Here is a 19166-nt window from a genome sequence, read left to right as displayed (position 1 = left end):
TTTTCCCCGCATCCTCGCCAACACCTGTTGGTGGTGGTGTTGCTGATGATGGCTATTCTAACAGGGGTGAGGTGGAATCTTAGCGTGGTTTTAATTTGCATTTCCTTTATTGCTAGAGATGGTGAGCATTTTTTCATGTGTTTTCTGGCCATTTGAATTTCTTCTTTTGAGAAAGTTGTGTTTAGTTCACGTGCCCATTTCTTTATTGGTTCATTAATTTTGGGAGAATTTAGTTTTTTAAGTTCCCTGTATATTCTGGTTATCAGTCCTTTGTCTGATGTATAGTTGGCAAATATTTTCTCCCACTCTGTGGGTGTTCTCTTCAGTTTAGAGACCTTTTCTTTTGATGAACAGAAGCTTTTTAGTTTTATGAGGTCCCATTTATCTATGCTATCTCTTAGTTGCTGTGCTGCTGGGATTTCATTGAGAAAGTTCTTACCTATACCTACTAACTCCAGAGTAATTTCCTACTCTTTCTTGTATCAACTTAAGAGTTTGGGGTCTGATATTAAGATCCTTGATCCATTTTGAGTTAATCTTGGTGTAGGGTAGCCCCAACTTCTTTAGCTCTCTTGCTTTTCCTCAGATGTGCCAGGCATGCACCTAACTCAAAACCAGTCTTTGTTCTTGTTCCTTCTTTTTTTTTTTTTTTAATTTTTGTCATAGTGGGTTTGAACTCGGGGCCTTGTGCTTGCTCTACCACTTGAGTCACTCCTTCAGTCCATTCTCTATCCTATTTAAAACCCTCCCCATTCTCCATCCTCCTGCTTGCTTTATTTTCTCAGTAGACATGGTTTGTTTCTCCTTATTTAGGTCTGTCTCATGCCAACCAAAATATAAACTCCATGGAGGCAGCAGTTTTGGGGGGTGAAGGGGTAGACTGGGGTTTGAACTCAGGGTTTCACACTTGCAAAGCAGGCTCTCTACTGTTTGAGCCATACCTCCAGTCAGTTTTGCTCTGGTTATTTTGAAGATGGAGTCTTGCATTCTGTTTGCCCGGACTGGCCTTGAACCTCAAAGCTCTTTATCTCAGCCTCCCAAGTACCTAGGATCACAAATGTGAGCCATGTTCGGTGCTGTATTTTTAGCATCTAACATTGTTAATATCTGATAAATTAATTCGTTCTTTTCGTAATCTCTCTGATGTAAAAACAGATGTCAAGTCAAACCCATAGTTTTTAATTAAACTTTTTAATTTGAAACAACTACAGATTTGCAGTTATAAGAAATAATAAGAAAAAGCCTATGTACCCATTCCCTATGTCCCCATTGATAACATTTTATAAAATACAGTATAATATTTCCAGACACAGTCCACACCATCTTGTTTATATTTCCTCAGTTTTATTTGTACTGTGTGTGTGTGTGTTCAGTTCTATGTAGTTCTGTCTCTTGTATAGCTTTGTGTATCCACCACCACAGGCAAGATGCAGACTATCTCCATCACAAGGATCCTTTGTGTTACCCTTTAATAATCATACCGATTTCCCTGGCATACCCTCTCTGCCTCCCCCCTTACCTTTATTTTTAACGCCTAGCAACCGCTAATCTGTTTTCTAGTTGTATAGTGTCGTTTCAAGAACGTTACACAAATGCAATCAAACAATATGTAACCTTTTGAGATCCTGTCTTCACTCAGCATAATTCATTGAAGTTGTTGTATGTGACAAGTTTGTTCCCTTTTTCTCTGCAACCCCCCTCTCTCCATGTTGGAGATTAAATCCAGAGCTTCGTACATACTAAACAAGTGCTGTACTACTAAGCTAAGTCCTTAGACCAAGTTTCTTTCCTTTTATTGCTCAGGAGTATTAGATGATATGGAAGTATAGGTTGAGTATCCTTTAACCAAAATGCTTCAGACCAGAAGCATATATATAATGTTTGCATGTATATAATGTTTGCATATATATAATGAGATATCTTGGGGATGGGACCCAAATCCAAACCTGAAATTCATTTATGTTTCACATATACCTTATACACATAGCCTGAATATAATTTTATATAGTATTTGTAGTGTATCTGTATTTTAACTGTAACCTGTCATATGAGGTCACTGCAGAATTTTCCACTGGTCTCGTGTCAGCATTCAAAAAGTTTTGAGTTTTGAATTTTCAGATTAGGGATGTTCACCTGTACCATAATTTCATTAACTGTTTTGGACCATTCACCTAATAAAGGTTGTTTTAGTTTTTTGTTGTTGTTTTTGTTTGTTTTGGGTGTTTGGTTTTTGATTTTTGGTATTTTTGCTATTACAAATAAAATTCCTGTGAGTATTTGTGTACAGGTTTTTCTCTATTAACATAATAATATATATTAGTGGGGTTCATTGTGATATTGCAGCACATGCATATAATATGTACTGATGAATCCCTTTATCCACCCCATGACCTCCCTACCACTCCACCTACATCTTTTTATGTAAATATAAACTTCCGTTTCTCTGAGATCAATGCCCCAAGAGCCCAAACATTGGGTTATTTGGTGATTGCATGTTTTAGTTTAACAAGAAACTGCCAAAGTTTTTTTACAGATAGGCTGCACCATTTTACATCACCATCGGCAGTATATCCGTAGTATTTTGGGGTAGCTATATGATAGTTAATTTAAACCAGATTTCTATATACTATATTCTCATGCTCTACTTTTTTTACTATATTTGGATTTAGGTTCCTGAAGGTCAAATATACATTAAATATGGTTCTATTTAAAAAATCTAATTACACATTTAATTTTTTTTAATCTATTAACCAAGCACTCAGGAGGCTGAGGCAGGACAGTAGTGAGTTTGAGGCTAGCCTCACTCACTGCCTACACTCACTACACTAGCTACGTAGTGTGATCTTGTCTCAAAAAAAAGATATATGTACATATATATGTGTGTGTGTATATATATGTGGTTTTTTTTCTTTTTCATTCAAGAGAGAGTTAGGCCCACAGATTCCTTTTGTTCTATTTATCAGCCAGGAGCATTCAATATGATAGCTACCTCCCCTTTCATTTTTGAATCTTGAGGTTAAGGATTCTTACGTTGCTAACTCAAAGTTGTTGTGCAGCCCAAAGGTAGCATGTACCAGAAAAAAAATGCTTTAAGAACCGTAAAGGCTGGGCGCCAGTGGCTCATGCCTGTAATCCTGGCTACCTAGATCAGGAGGATTGAGGCTCCAAGCCAGCCTAGGCAAATAGTTCATGAGACCCTATCTCAAAAAAAAAAAAAAAAACCACAAAACAGGGCTGGTGGAGTGGCTCAAGGTATATGCCCTGAGTTCAAACTGCAATACCGCAAAAAAAATATAAAGTACTGCCCATTGGAAGATGAGTGTGACAAGCCATAGATTCTCAGCCTTTTAACAACAGCACCAATGATGGATAGATGTGTAAACATTCAAAATTCAAATGCATACTTAGGGACATGTATCCTCTAATGCAAATAGTGCTGATACCTTTATTATTCCTTTAGTTCTTACATACTTTTAAAATCCATTTTTTTCAAGGCATGGTGGCACATGCCAGTAATCCCAACACTGGGAAGGCTGAGGCAGGAGGGTCTCCAGTTCAAGGCCAGGCTGGGCTACAGAGCAAGATCCTGTCTCAGTGAAATTCTGCTTTTAGGCCAAAATTTAAAAACTAAATACTGAGATTTGGGTATTTTAGAAGTCATGTGATTACCTAGAAATAGCCCAAATTCATAATCAACCCTTAAAGGTAGCTACTGCATTTGTTTATTAACACTGCCATCTAGTGCTAAGGAAAAAAGTGTGCTGTCAAACCTTAACAGTGTTAAATTCCATTGCATTTCCACAGTTCACTTTTTTAATTCCTCTGAGTCTGAGTGTGATGGCATTGGCCTATAACCTTAGCACCAAGGAGACTGAGGCAGGAGGGTCCCACAAGTTTGAGGCCAGGCTGGGCTGCATGAGTGAAAAACCCTGTCTCAAATGGCAAAAATTTCTTGTTTCTATTTCCCTTGTTTGTTTTGGGTTGTTTGTTTGTTTGTTTGCTTTACATGGTCACACCTCAGGGATTTTTGCTGTGAGCTTTCTTCACATCCTGTTGTTTGATCACCCCTTTCTTAAAATAGTATTTCTTACCTGAAGTTTCTGTAAAATATCCCCAGTATACTCTGCTTTACAAAGTAGGTATATCTGTATTGTATATATTATAACAGAAAGTGATAGTTAAGAGTCACATAATTTGTGACTCTAATTATAATTATAATTAGAACACTATAATTAGGGTTGTTTTCCAGGACTTTTTTTTGTCAAACAGTGTTGGCCCCTTTTATTCTAAACATAGTTGGTGTATAAAGAAATTTGTTGGGCATAATATCACATGCCTGTAATCGAAGCACTCAGAAGGTTGAGGAAGAGCCAGGCACTGGTGGCTCATGCCTGTAATCCTAGCTACTCAGGAGGCAGAGATCAGGAAGATCACAGTTCAAAGCTGGCCCAGGCAAATAGTTTGAGAGACCCTATCTCAAAAATACATATCACAAAAAACAGTTGGTAGAGTGGCTAAAGGTGTAAGCCATGAGTTCAAACCTCAGTACTGGAAAAAAGAAGAAGGGTGAGGAAGAAAAATCAAGAGTTAGAGGAGGCCAGCCTAGAATGAGATCATGTCTTGAAAAAAGACAGTGGGAGGTGGCTAGATTTCAGCTAGATGGAGAGTCTTGCTTAGCATGCACAAGTCTCTGGGTCTAATCCCCAGTTTCTCAGGAAAAAAAGAAAATTTTCCCAGTTCAAAAATGAACAAAAGACACAAATAGACATCTCCAGGATTGAAGATGTAGTTCAGTGGTAAAGTGCTTGCCTGGCATGTTTGAGGCTATGGGATTGACTCCCAACACCAGAAAAGAAAAAGGAGAAAAGAAACCCATAAGACATTTCTCCAAATGAGCTACACAAATGACCAGTAAATAACGTGAAAAATTGCTCAATAGGGACATCCAAAGCACAATGAGATACTACTTCATTCCCATTAGGATTGCTAATATCAATAAATGAAATTTACAAGTATTAGGAAAGATGTGGAAAAATTGTAAACTTCTTGGATTGTTGGTGTCAATAGAATATGCAACCACTATGGAAACAGTTTGGCAGTTCCTCAGAAAGTTAAACTCGGGCTGGGGGTGTAGCTTAGTAGTAGAATACTACTAGCCAATGAAATTCTCCCATATGGTACAACATGGATGAACCTTGAAAACATGCTAAATGAAATAAACTAGTCACAAAAGGATAAATAATATATCATTTACTTTATGAGGTACCTAGGCAAATCAGCAAAATCATATAAATAGAAAATAGAACAGAGGTTACCAGGGACTGAGGAGGGTCGGGAGGGGAAATAGGAAGGTATTATTTAAAGGGAACAAAATATTTGTTTGGGATGATGGGAAAGTTCTAGAATTGGATAGTGGTGATGGTTATGCAACTTTTTTTTTTTTTTTTTGGAGATGGGATCTTGCTGTGTTGCCCATTCTGGCCTCAAACTCCTGGGTTCAAGTGATCCTCCTACCTCAGCCTTCCAAGTAGGTGGGATTATACACAGATGCCACTGTGCCCAGCTCTATCACAGTTGTCGGTTTTGCTTTTTTGGGGGGCGGGGAGGTTTAGGGAGTTGTTTTTAATGATGAAAAAATATATATTAGAATTAGCCAGTAAGACTCAGTTTAGATAATTCCAGTTTTGTTGACAACATCCAAAGCATCATAATCAGGAGCCAAACATGCCTTCTCTCCATCCGGCCGGCCTGATCAAAGTATTGACCTTAGCCACATCAGTGTCATAAGGGTTCCTCACATCTTGTTGACTTGACATCCACAATGAACACAGTGTATTTTCTGTCTTCTTCATGACTGATTTAGTAGTCACAGGGAAGGTGATGATGACGTAGTGAGGCTTGCATCTTCTGGGGGGTATTTTTTGAGGGTAGTTGAGCAACCTCTGGAGCTGCATCATATCAGGCCACAGGAAGGTGGGTGACATGCATATCTTCTTTTTGTGGATATGGACACCTTTCAGTACTACCTTCTTGGCCTTCACAGCCTTTGCTCAGGCTTAGGTTTTGGGAGGGACAGGAGCTTCCTTCTTCCCTTTCAGTGCCATTTTGGTAAAAAAAGGGTCCAACCATGGTTTTTTTAAGGAGGGTGGGGGAGGAGAAAGAAATTATCTCTGCCATCAATAGACATTTATGATACCAGGAATCCAAAAGTAATTAAGTCACAATGTTGAGGGTAGCAAATGGAATCTGTGCACTTGACTACAGTAATGTGTCCTAGACTGAAAATTATATCCCAGAGAGGAAATCATTGTCTATTTTTACTTACCTTGAGTGAATGTGAAATGTTACCAGGGAGTTTTAAACAAAAAGCAATGTTCTTAATTATTCCTTTCTTCAGGGAATAACAAGTTGGTTTAGAATAGCACAGCCTTGGTGTCCCCTTAGGTGATTGTGATATGATTTTGCATTATGGGGATATGATATTGCAGAAGTATTTTATAGATTTTTTACTATTCCAAGATTTTACCTAAAAAGTATTCCTTAAAAAGTATCCAAACATATTCGTCATGATTGCTCTTAAGATAGTATGTTTGACCGGGTGGCTCACACCTGTAATCCTAGCTTCTTAGGAGGCAGAGATCAATAGGATCACAGCTTGAAGCCAGCCCAGGCAAGTATCTCTAAATACCCAAAACAAAAATGACTGGTGAAGTGGCTCAAGTTGTAGAGCACCTTGGTACAAAGCATAAGGCCCAGGACTCAAACCCTAATACTGCCCCAAAAAAACAACAACAAAAGGTGGTATGCTTGGGCTGGGAATGTAGATTACCTAGCATACATGAGACCCTGGATTTGATCTCCCAGCGCCAAAAAAAAAAAAAAAAAAAAAAAACCTGTATGATGGTTGTGGTAATAATAAGTCAATTTATGAAGTGCTTGTTGGGCACCGAACATACTGAGAATTACATTTTTACAACAGTTCTGTGAAATAATTGATTTCAAACCCTGAACTCTACAGTTTTTTCTGAAGCAAAAATATGAGGAAATTGGCCCATATAAAATCCTTAGCATTTTTTTATATCCATAGTTTATAAATTGATGTCAGTGTTGCCTTATATCTAATGTGAGGTCCTAAGCTTAGAAAGTTCCTTTTTTTAAAGTGCTAGGAAATGTTGTGACAGGTCATCTTACCACTGTTACTATAGCATTATTAGTGGGTGCCTGAATATTATATAATTCCTTTCTCTTTTTTTTTTTTTTCCAGTACTGTGATTGAACTCAGGGCCTCATGCTTCCTAGGCAAGCACTCTACCACTTGAGTCGTGCTTGCGGCCCTTTTTTTTTTTAGCTTTAGTTATTTTTCTGGTAGAGTCTCATGTGTTTTGCACCAGGCTGGCCTCAGACTGCAATCCCACTGCCTGTGATCTCCCACATAGCTGAAACCACAGGAGTGTACCACCATACCCAGCTTAATAATTGACATGGGGTCTCACACCTGAGAGAAAGTATAAAATGGCACTCCCTTAACTACATGCAAACTCCCCTGCACCATCAATCCCAGATACTGGTCTTTCCCTTGATAGAGGGAATCCTTTGCCCTCCCCCCACAGGGCCCACTGCATGCCCTCCTGGGAGGACTTGGGGAGAGAGCATTGTTGAGTCTCTACTACGTACTTACTGAGTCTTTGGTACTAGGTGGTAGTTCCATGAGAAGGGCAAGGTAAATTAGGGAATAAACGGAAAAAAAAAAAAAAGTGCCTTGGAAGAATTTACTTTCTATACTGCTGTTATTAGGAATGCTGACGTTAAAGAGGCACTTCCTATGTGCTAGGCTGTATACATTTCCAACTTCCACCAGACTTCCCTACTCTACTGAGACTCAGAGAAATGAATGAATGCGCTAGCTGGACAGCTAGAAAGAAACAGAGCCAGGCAGCAGCAGTGCTGCTAGAGGCCCTTGCTGGTTGGCAGGGTGCTGAGGCCTTGTCCCTATAACCTCCCGAAGAAGTAGAATGCCTAGGCTCCCTGGACATGCATTAACACTTTTTTTGGTGGTGCTAGGGATCAAACCCAGAGCCTTGCACATGCTAGACAAGTGCTTTACTACCGAGCTACATCCCCAGCCTTTGTATTAACACTTTTAATAACTTCCAAATCCATGCCTGTAGGTTTCAGGTGTCCCACAGAGACCTCAGTTGTGTTCAGATTTTACCTCAGCTTCCCCTCCCCACCACCCCTCTGGAGACCTTTTCTGGGCTTGCCTGCCCAAGCAGTGAAGTGACACCACCATCCAGATACCAGGGTGTTCTTGGCTCCACTCTACTGGCTATCCAGCCACTGATTCCTGTCATTCTGACTTCTCTGCCAGGACTTAGTCAAGACTCTGCTCAATCTCACCTTTCCAATCTATCCTTTGTATGGCCACCAAAGTGTACATCTTACAGTAAAAGCTAAATGGCTCCTTCCCTGAACTTGTCCCGGGGCCCTATGGGTAAAATCCAGATTCCCAGTGTGTCTCAGACACAATACAGTATGAACAGTGTTTTTCTCTTCCTTCATCACTTCTTCCACCCAGCCTCTCCAGCTGGCTTCCTTCATCTCTCCTCTCAGCTTAAGGGCCGCCTTCTGGGTGCCTCTTTCCCTCTGTGGGACCTAGCAGCCCATGTCACCAGTTGTCCTCACCTCTTTTCCCACCTCACAGTCATAGCACAGTGCCTGCTATTAAATGGTTGGATTTTTTTTCTGGTATTTAGGACCCAATCCCTGAGTTGCAGTGCTAGGTTTTTATCAAGAACAGTAAAAATAAATCACTTGATCAGAATCTGGTCTCTCGAGTACCCTTTGTTCTCTCTAGAATCATTTCCTTATGTGTGTTACTGCTATGGGGCAATTAGGCACAGTTAGCTTTGTAATAAGGTGAGATTATCCCTTCACCTTACATACATTTGCCAAGAAATAAAGGTAAATTCTAACACTATTATCTGGAATCCAAAAATTTAAATTTATTAGTAATGCAGATTTCTATCTACCAATCTGGAGAGACTAGGTATACCTGGTCTTAACCCCTAGTACATTGTCAGTTTGCTCCATTCCTTATTTCCAGACTCCATCTGTACTTGCGTCTGCAGACTGCTTTGGTTGATGGAAAAGAAGTTTGGTTGCATAGGTTTCCAGAGATTTCTTTCATTGGATGGTTTGATTTCTTTTGCAGTCTGCTTCATCTGGACACAAACATCTGACGGTGGAAGAATTATTTGGAACCTCTTTGCCAAAGGAACAGCCAGCAGTTGTGGGTCTGGATCCAGAGGAAGTAGAAAAGCTTCCAGGAGATGCATCCCAGAAAGAGCCCAGCTCATTCCTCCCATTTTCCTTTGAGCAATCAGGAGGAGCCCCTCAGTCAGAAAACCTGAGTGTCCATTCAGCTACCCACCACACAGTCCAACCTGAGGTCACTACCCCGGTGCTAATCACTCCAGCCTCCATCACACAGTCTAGTGAAAAGCATGCCCCAAGCTACAGTATCCCATTGAGCCCTGTTCTCAGTCCGACTCTACCAGCAGAAGTTCCCACCACACAGGTTCCCCCCAGCTTACCTCGAAACAGCACCATAATGCAGGCAGTGAAGGCCACGCCTAGACAGAGGTCTCCACTCCTGAACCAGCCAGTCCATGAGCTAAGCCAAGCCAGTCTGATTGCCAGCCAGAACCCCTTCAGAGCCTCACTGAGCTTGACAAACACAGCTGGCACGTCCCTCCCATGTGTGGATCTTCTCCAGAAACTCAGGTTGACCCCACAGCATGACCAAATACAGACACAGCCACTTGGGAAAGGTGCAGTGGCACCCAGCTTTTCTTCAGCAGCTGGCCAGCTGGCCACACCTGACAGTTTCATAGAGCCTCCCTCTAAGACAGCAGCAGCAAGAGCAGCGGCCTCAGCCTCCCTGAGCAACGTGGTGCTTGCTCCCCTTCAGGTAGTGGTAGGAGCAGGAGGGTGTGGGTTGGATGAAACAACAAAGACCTTGGTGTTGATTAACATGAGACAGAGTAGTTTTTAAAAAGAGTTATCTGTGTAAAGTATGTCAGGGTCTTTAGTGGCATAGTTCTGTAATCCCAGCACTCAGGAGGCTGAAGGATTATGAGTTCAAGGCTAACCTAAGCTACTCAACAAGATGATCCTGTCTCAAAAAAACAATGAAGTATATCAGGGGCTAGGAGAAAGGGGCGATAAGAAGCCCTGTGTGTACTAGTCTTGATTGGTAACTGGTGTCATAGCTCAATTCTGCTTCCCAGAATTCTTTCACCTGATAAAAGCTAAGAAACCATATTTATATTTTTTAATATTTTCCTATCCAGGTATGCATGTTAGGGTCCTCATTTTTACCTGATAGTTTTAGAAGGCCTTACTTGTCTCAGGACCATGGATCCAAATAACTCCAAGCTTAGGTCCTTTACCACTTTCTTCAGTACACTTACAAGTGCCTACCTCATGCCAAGGACCTGGGGAGATACCATAAGAGCATTCCAGATCTGAAGGTCAAACAAAGTTTCCTAGTTTCAGCTGCTTTGTGAAGACTCAAGTTAACCAGACCATTCCAGAGTGGGAGCAGTATTTGAGACAAGGAGAATAGTGTATACAGAGGCCTGAAGATAAGAAAGCATTTGATGAGCTTAGAAAACTATAGCTAGTGATGCTGCTCAGTGGTAGGTGTTTACACACCCATACAAGGCTCTGGGTTTGCTCCTCAACACCACAAATATACATATGTGAGTGTACCAGCACTGTAGCCAAAAAGAAAAAGCATCAGCTGCCAGGATCCCTCTACACATTCAGCAACAAAATGGATGTGAGCTGATCCTCAGCTCTTATAAAAGATACATGTTTGAGGGGTTTTTTGGTTGTTTTTGATTGTTCAGGTTTTTTTTCAGGGTTTTGCACCTGCTAGGCCGGTGCTTTACCACTTGAGCCATGCCCCCAGCCCTTTTTTGCCTCAGTTATTTTTCATACAGTGTCTTGCACTTTTGCTTGGGGCAGGCCCCAAACTGAAATCCTCCTACATATGCCTCCCACATAGCTGGAATCACAGGCATGTGCCACCACAGGCAGCTTACTGGCTGAAGTGGTGGGGGGTCTCACTAACTTTTTGCCCAGGCTGGTCTTGAACTATAATCCTCCCATTCTCCACCTCCTGAGTGATTATAGGCATGCACCACCTTTCTTTTTGAGACACTTTAAAGACTGCCTACGTTTTCTCAGGGGAACTCAAGAGAGGTGCTGTCCAACGTTCTCATTGTAGAGTTGAGTCATTAGTTGCAGTGTCACAGTTCCTGTCTGCCTCCTCAGCGATCTAGTAGCTGGCTAATGTCTGAACCACCCCTTATTTCTAGCCTAGCTTTTTCACCAGTAATTAATTTAAACTTGCTACCTACCTCTATTCATCTTTTCTTATTGAACATTTCAGTCTATGCAGCAAAACCAGGATCCTGAAGTGTTTGCCCAGCCTAAGGTGTTATCCAGTGCCATGCCGGTAAGCACGCCCTTCTTAAGGACATGTTCAGTATTTAAGTTCTGCTGGGTCTGAGGTAAAATACTGCTGCCTTAGTGAAAGTTTTAGCTTCTAAGCCCTGACCCATCTTGGGCCACTCTGCTCCCCAGGCAGAGTTCATTGCTGTGGCCTTAGTAAGCCACATGTCATCCCTGTGTAAATGTCTTCCCTGAGTGTATAGAGGTCAGATCAACCACTGGGTGGGCCTTCACTGGACATTTGTAAGTGGGTGACTGCTGAGAGTATGTCAGCATGGTTTTTCTAAGTAGGAAATATTTAGTGCCCTGGCAGAGCTGTGATGTTACAGGGGACAGAACCACTCCTGCCACAATCCTCTTCATTTCCCATTACTGATAACAAAGCCTCCCAGGCCTGCCTGCTTTGTCCCTTGTTTATCCTTTCCTGGCCTGATACTGTACCCCTCTCCCTCCCTCTCTGTATCTCTCTCTCTCTCTCTCTCTCTCTCTCTCTCTCTCTCTGTCTCTCTGTGGGTCTTAGGTTTTGAATTCAAGGCTTCACACTTGTTTGAGTTCTACCACTTGAGCCATACCTGCAGCCCTTGTTGCTTTAGTTATTTTTCAGATGAGATCTCACATTTTTACCCAGGGTTGACCTGGGACTACGATCCTCTTACCTCTACTTCCCACATAGCAGAGATTATAAGCATATGCCACTGTGCCAGATTTATTGGTTGAGATGGGATCGTGCCAACTTTTTGCTCAGGGTGACCTTGAACCCTGATCCTCCCTATCTCTACCTTCTAAGTAGCTGGAATTATAGGTATGAGCCACCAAACCCAGCCCTGACCTCACTTTTTGCATCTGTTGTCCCCACTCTCCATCACCCACACACCTTGAAATGCACATTCTATTTTTCATTTCCTTTCATGTCATATTCCCACTTGCCTTTAAGCCTGTATACCTCTCCTTTAGGCTCAGAATTAAAGCCAGCCTGCTTGTCCTGCTCTGTGGTGATCAACAAGAGCTCTCAGCCTGGTTTTGTACCAAAAAGCAAACTAAATGGGTCAAATACCAGAGACCACAGACTTAAAGCTCTGGCAAGCTCTTTGCTGTCTGTACATGAGAAGGTGAAATATAAAAGCGAGAGAGGGCTATGGGTGCTGCTGGCTTGTACGTTCAGTGCAAAATGACCATTGTTCCCCTGCAGGCTGCAGGTCCTGCACTCATCACTGCAGCAACAACAGCAGTGTCTGCAGTCCTGCTGTCCCCAAGCGTTTTCCAGCAGTCCGTTCCACGGCCCACAGACCCTGAAAGGAGAGCAAGCTCACCTTCTCCCCTCACTGCAGGAACTCCAGAAAATCAGAGAAAGCCTTCCATTATTCTCAGCAAGTCTCAGCTCCAGGATACATTGATACATCTAATAAAGGTATCTGGGATGTCAATTTAGTCTTTGAATTTTTTCTTTAATAAAAGAAAACAAGGTTTAAGTTCTGGTAAATTCAGAAGATTAGCTAGGAGTAATGTTCTCTTCCCAGCATTCACTCCTGGTGGAATAATAACTAAGTAAACTCAAGATATCAGTCATGATTATCTCCAAGCAGTGAGATTATTTGGGTGATTTGTAATTAGTTATACCAATCATTTATACAGTTTTTTCCTAAACTGTTAATAAATTGAGGAATAAGCTCTTAGGAGGTAAATGCAACGTTACATGTTTTTACCTTTGCCATCTCTTCCAGAATGATTCCAGCTTCCTCAGTACACTTCATGAAGTGTACTTACAGGTTCTGACCAAGAACAAAGACAACCACAACCTATGACTGGAGTGGAGCAAATCTGAAGGTAGAGGAGCAACCTCAAAAACAAATAGGCTTCATCATGGAAACTTGTTTCTAAATAGAACATTGAGTTTTGAGAATCCTGAAATTGAGCCTATGAGAAAGAGACTCACTCCTTAAGAATGTTTTCCAAGTGACATTCTCAGTGATAATGGAGGTTTCACTGTGAAGCATCACCAGCAGACCTTTGTTTTGACAAAAAAAACAAAACCAACAACAAAAAAGATCATTGTGTTATATGGTGTTTTCATCAGCTGTAAGCAAGTATGTGAAATGAGGAGTCTGATTTTCAACTTGCTTTCACTTTCAAGGACTTAGGGAGGAGTAGCCACCAGCCTTGCTGCAGAGCTCAGCAGAGCTCAGCAGAGCTCAGCCTCACCCACACTCTTTCCCCTCTCCAGTCACCTAGAAATGTGGGCTGACAGTCAAGCTCTGAACTAAGTAGTAGTCAGCTCTACAAACTAGCTTAAATTTTAAGGATCAGAGTTGAAGCTGATAAATTAGAAATTGTTTGTTAAAGAGAAGTGTATTTTATATGAACACTCCCATTTGGGCCTTAAAAGTCCTGAAATTTCTTTGCATTTTGCTTTTAGTGGTCCCAGTCCTGCCATGGTGGTAAGCTCCAGTGCAGCATTGCTGTTTGAACAGGGCCTTGTGAGGCTAATGTGGGAAAAGATATGTCACACCTTTGAGGCTGGGGCTGCATATGCCCAAATCCTACCAGAAATCTCCATTTTAAGTTAAACTCTCCAGTGGTTTTGAAAATGTTAAGTTTGTGTGTGAAGCACAGCCTTATTTTCCTTTTCTGTCTAACCACAGTTAGAAATCATTGTTGATTGTTTTCCTTAACACTTTGACAAAAGGACCAGTGGACCAATCTGACAAAGCCATTCTGGTTCCATTCCTCAAGTGTACTGAGAACAGTTTTAAAGCTATGCAGAAAAGGGAGCTGTTACTCACACTGCCCTTACTTTGTTGTAGAATATGGAGTTAAAAAAGAAAAGTGTGAGATTCAGAACTTTACCAATGTATTCCTAGGCTGTGAGTACTTTTGCAGCCCACAGTGTGAAAATATGTAAAGATGCTTTGTTATGCTGCTATTGATCTGCCATGATTTATATTTATTCTTTTATGGCATGTAATGACGTTTAGTAATATTTTAATGTAAAATTTGATTTATTTCAGCAATAGTAATTTTAAGATATTCTTTGAATGAGTGTCTTTGTTTCTATGATACAGGTCATTTTGTAGTATTTAACCAATTAAGATGCACTGCTTACTTTTCTGAGCACTATTTAATGACGGGGTAAAAAACCCACTTGGCTCAACCAGCTAGCATAAGGATTAGCTGTGAATAATGCTGACAGATGTGATGGTTCCTCTGGAACAATCATTTAAGCTTTAATGGTAACTTGATCATAAGTCCATAGATTTCTTTCTAGCTGAAATTTTAGAAAATTACTTATGAATTACATACTTTTTTAGTTTGGTCTTAGTTTTTTAACTTTGTCTTAGTTTTTCAAACTTCGATTGGCTTGCATTAATCTAACATGCTTCCTGGACAATGTTTCTGCTTCTTGATTTAATCTCTTCTATTGCTGTCTACCTAGTTACGTGTGAATTGTGCAGAATTCAGGGAAGCTTATCAGTTTTCATACTCAGTAAGGAATTGTTTGTTTTCAAAGATAGTGTGTAAATTCAGCAACCAAAACTGAACTGCTCGTGCATCATCTGGGAAAGATAAAGCAGTAGTAAAATAAGGAGTGTTGCTGACAACACGAGGTGGTGTCCAAGGGAACCACGTGGCTGTTCTCATAAAATGAATACTCCAGTAGGTTTGACCAAGATTACCCCAAGTGTGGTCTCAGTGGGCTTCGGTAAATAGACAAATCAAGGGAGTCTTGTTATAATTGACATTTAAATTTAAATAACGCTTTTGAAAATGTAGAATATTATGAGAGTATAAAGAGGGAATATCCTAAAGAGGGTCTATAATCAAGTCTGTTAATTTTCACCCTTTAATCCTAAGAATGAATATAATAGACAGTAAAAGAGAATCTACAGTAAGGCTTCCTTAGTGTGAACATAAACATTTAAGTGCCCAAGTGATGGAGACTTGAAAAGGGTAAACCTGTTTCAACTCCCAAATGTATATACTCTAAGCATTTACTTACGATTCGAAGCCAGAAGCTCATGGTCGTGATTACCAGGGAGTTCAGGCCAGAAGAGTCCCAGAGAGCCAAGCCACGCCTGAATAGTTGCAGCTGGATGGCCCTGGCCTGAAAGCCACAATCTGGTTGCCTTAGTCCTCATGCAGGCTTGCTATCCAGAACCTCATGCTAGCTTAGGTTGCATGTTTACAATGCTAGTGTCCTTTACTGGAACCTTAGTTGAATTGAAATAGACACCAAGATGGAAATGCTTCTTGGTAGGTTTTGCAGAACCCCAGAAGACTTGCATTTAGGCTGTGTACCCAACCCACCTGCCTTGCCCCTGGAGTCCAAGTGTAGGCTCTGGGAGGAGCAGCTCAGAGCTTGCATTATGGTGTGTCTGGGGTGTCAAGAGTGGGTGATGCTGCTCTTCTTTTTGTTGTAGTTAATGTGATATCTTTGAATGGATACTCATCATACCACACCTCACCCCTGATACCTCCCAGACTACTTGTTCCCCTCTGTTCTGCATCTCTCTCAGGATTTGTGAGATGTAAAAGTTGGCCTGCTTGACTTGGAATCCTAAATTTTCAAGTGACTGTCAGTGTCAGGAGAAGCATTTCATGTAGTCCACATGTGCAACATCCTCAGCTTTCCCTTAAAAGAGTGGTAGTTTACTAAGAATCTAAGTCAAAATCTTGGCAGAGAAGGAAGATAGATGCACAGGCTTAGTTTCAAATATGTTTGACCAGAATCTCATGTCCAAGCATTCGTCCTATTTCTTGTGGCAATTATAAACCCCCGTTGAATCCACTACTAGGTAAATACTTTTAAACCATGCAGCTTTATTACTGTCCTCCCCCAAAGAATGTAGTTTGAAATCTTCTCATTTTGGTAGTAGAGGCCATAACTGCCATCATGTTAGTAATAATGCAACATGAAATTGAAGGTGCCTAACTGCTTAAAAAATAAAATCAGCCATCATACTGTAACTCACAGAGGAGTGAGAGGTGGCACAGGCACAAGTGGACTCCACCCACATAGTGAGGAGGACTAGGAATCACGGGCGCAATCCTACGTCCTTGCTGCACATTTGCTGTGAAGCATGTGTTTCTTGCCTACCTTTGGTTTTCTTCAGTACTATTCAGAGTACTCTATGGAACCAACAACGCCCTGTGTTTTCAGGTATCTAAAATACTAAGATCTGAACAGAGCAAAGCAACTTACACTAGGCTTTTTAAAAGCTGCACTTGAGAACATTTTCATGAGTGGGCTAGGGTCTTGAGGAGCCTATTTTGCTTTCAGCAAATTTCAGCAGGAGAAACGTGTGCAATGTTTCACTCAGATTTGGATTTGACATCTTTTTTTAAAATGCTAAAATGCAATATCAATCACTTTGAAGTGGGAAAAATGCAAAATTGTGTTTCCCTTTTATCTGTGTGAATCCTTAGAAAATATGTTTTTAAAATATGCGTTCTAAATGATCTTTTATTCTGTATTCCTGCTTTGGTCATGTGGCTCTCATGACTTTCATTGTACCGGATTCTCAGCTCCCTGAAAAGTGGAGATGAGAAGCTCTGGAGTGACAGCAAGGTTTTTGTTCCATGAGCGCAATACTGCATCATTAACATTTTAATGGTATGGATTTTGTACCATCTGTGTATGTTTGCAAATATTAAGTTATTACATGTTTTAAAATGAGCATTTTTCATCCTAAATTTTTATATGTTTGCAAATATATTTTTTTAATAAAATTTCAAAACCAAGTTTTAGCACCTACTAAATTTTAATTGTGTTTTTATTTCATTTGTAGAAATAGGAATTTTTTAACAAGTTGCTGTACCTTGCCAGAGCCCTGTACTGGTGAGATGGGGAAAGGGGAGGGAAGAAAAACAGAGAAACGGAGAAACAGAGCCACTAGAAGATAATAGATAAACAAGAAATTTATTATGTCAAAAGATAAAATACCAACAAATTCAGTTTATGGATCTTAATTGGCTTTATTTAAGTCTAGAATCCTGCACCATCTCATTCTGTCAGTTTTTTGTTTGTTTGTTTTTGGTGCTTGGGATTGAACCCAGGGCCTTAGGTGTTCTGGGCAAGTTTTCTAGCACTAAGCTAGAAAACTACCCCCACCCCAGAGCCCCTAGAAGGTTGATTTTATAATAGAAAACAAAAAGGTAATTGGTTATTTCACAGTAACTTTTCTTACAAAAGTGAAAACAGATGAGACTTCTAATCATGTTAGCTAAAAATGGCCTGTTTAGGGATTTGGTTATGATCTCTCCTGATTTCTCTGAATATCAACTTAGCTTTGGCTTGCTAACATGAAACTTCAGTTTGAGTGACTCCATTTTGGTTCAGTCTGTTGGGCCTACTTTAGAAACTCAGTCCAAACAATGACCTATAAATTTTACTTTTTTAACAATTACAGAGGCTGAGAAGTTCACAATCTGCCACCCGCAAACTGGAGACTTAGGAAATCTGTTGGTATAGATTATAGACCTGGTTTGAAAGTCTGAGAACCAGCAACTTCAAAAGCAGGAGACTGGTTGTACTAGCTAAAAAGTCAGGTGGAATTAATTCAGCCTCTTACTTTCTTTTAGTTGAGGGCTTCAGGGGTTTGGATAATGCCTACCCACGATGGTGAGGGTGCACACCTGCTTCACTCAGTCTACCAACTCAAAAGCTAATCTCTTCAAGAAACACTCTTGGGGACAATGTAAATAATGTACAGTATAAATCTAATCGGAATTGTCACTGTAAATCTGCCCCCCATATAATGAATATATCCTAATAAAAAATTTTTAAAAAGGAAAAAATAAACATTCTCATTGATACACCCAGAAATAATGGCTCAGTTAAGCAAACACAAAATTAACTATCACTCAGCCTTTTCACAGGCCACCATGATTCTTGAGTGTGAAGCCTCTTGAGTCCTGTGCCTAACACAAAACGTGTTTCCCCCGTAACAAAACATGAAGTGTGTGGCCACATGGAGGGGCATTGCAGGAATTCTGCTTATCCTCTAAGGTTTCCCCAGATAGAGGGTACATTATTTCCACACACAGCTCTCCCTGAAATGTTTGCTACGCCTGTCTACCTTACAGCTAACAGCTTATTTACACACACCAGTCAATGGTACATATTCATTCAGCACTTAAGAATTGCTATCCCATATTTCCCTGATCTTCACAATTCACTTTAGGGAGAAAGAAGTTGAAGCCGAGAGTTATTAAGCATATGACAAAGGCTACATATTAAGCCAGTAGTGGGTTAAGGACTGCAGGACTAGTCTAGAATTTCTTTCTTGAACCAAGCATGTGGCATATGTGTATAATCCCAGAACTAGGGAGGCTGAGACAGGAGGATCTCTAATTTGAGGCCAGCCTAGGCTACATAGCAACGCCCTGTCTCAAAAAAACAAAAAGGGAAAAAAAGTGTATTTGACTCCACACCATATACAAAAATAACTCAAAAGTTCTAAATGTAAGAATTAAAAGTATAAATCTCTTATAAGAAAACATAGGCCTATGGCGGGAGGATATAGCTCAAGCAACAGAGTGCCTGCTCAACAAGCACAAAGCCCTAAGTTCAATTACCATACCACAAAACAAGGGTGGGGAGGGGGACAAGGATGGGCTGGGATAGTGCTTAAGTGGTAGAGCACCTGACT

At 40.7% G+C, this 19166-nt stretch overlaps 1 protein-coding gene and 1 pseudogene across 3 annotated transcripts in view; one reads left to right on the top strand and one right to left on the bottom strand.

Annotated features, from left to right (window-relative positions):
• Positions 1-18868, top strand: part of Dcp1a (decapping mRNA 1A) — a 54977-nt gene extending 36109 nt beyond the window's left edge. Inside the window, exons 6-9 of one of the 3 annotated variants that reach the window (XM_074043962.1) lie at positions 9212-9970; positions 11459-11524; positions 12710-12928; positions 13242-18868. In XM_074043962.1, coding sequence (XP_073900063.1) covers positions 9212-9970; positions 11459-11524; positions 12710-12928; positions 13242-13322 — 1125 coding nt within the window. In that variant the 3' untranslated portion in view covers positions 13323-18868. The remainder of the gene's footprint in view (positions 1-9211; positions 9971-11458; positions 11525-12709; positions 12929-13241) is intronic. The other 2 variants (XM_074043961.1, XM_074043963.1) reach the window with 2 other exon arrangements.
• LOC109693715 (large ribosomal subunit protein uL23-like) lies at positions 5523-6104 on the bottom strand (annotated as a pseudogene).
• Positions 18869-19166: the final 298 nt, after the last annotated feature.

The sequence above is a fragment of the Castor canadensis genome, chromosome 10, assembly GCF_047511655.1.
Source record: "Castor canadensis chromosome 10, mCasCan1.hap1v2, whole genome shotgun sequence".
NCBI lineage: Eukaryota > Metazoa > Chordata > Mammalia > Rodentia > Castoridae > Castor > Castor canadensis.
This window is presented reverse-complemented; position numbering and strand designations above follow the sequence as displayed.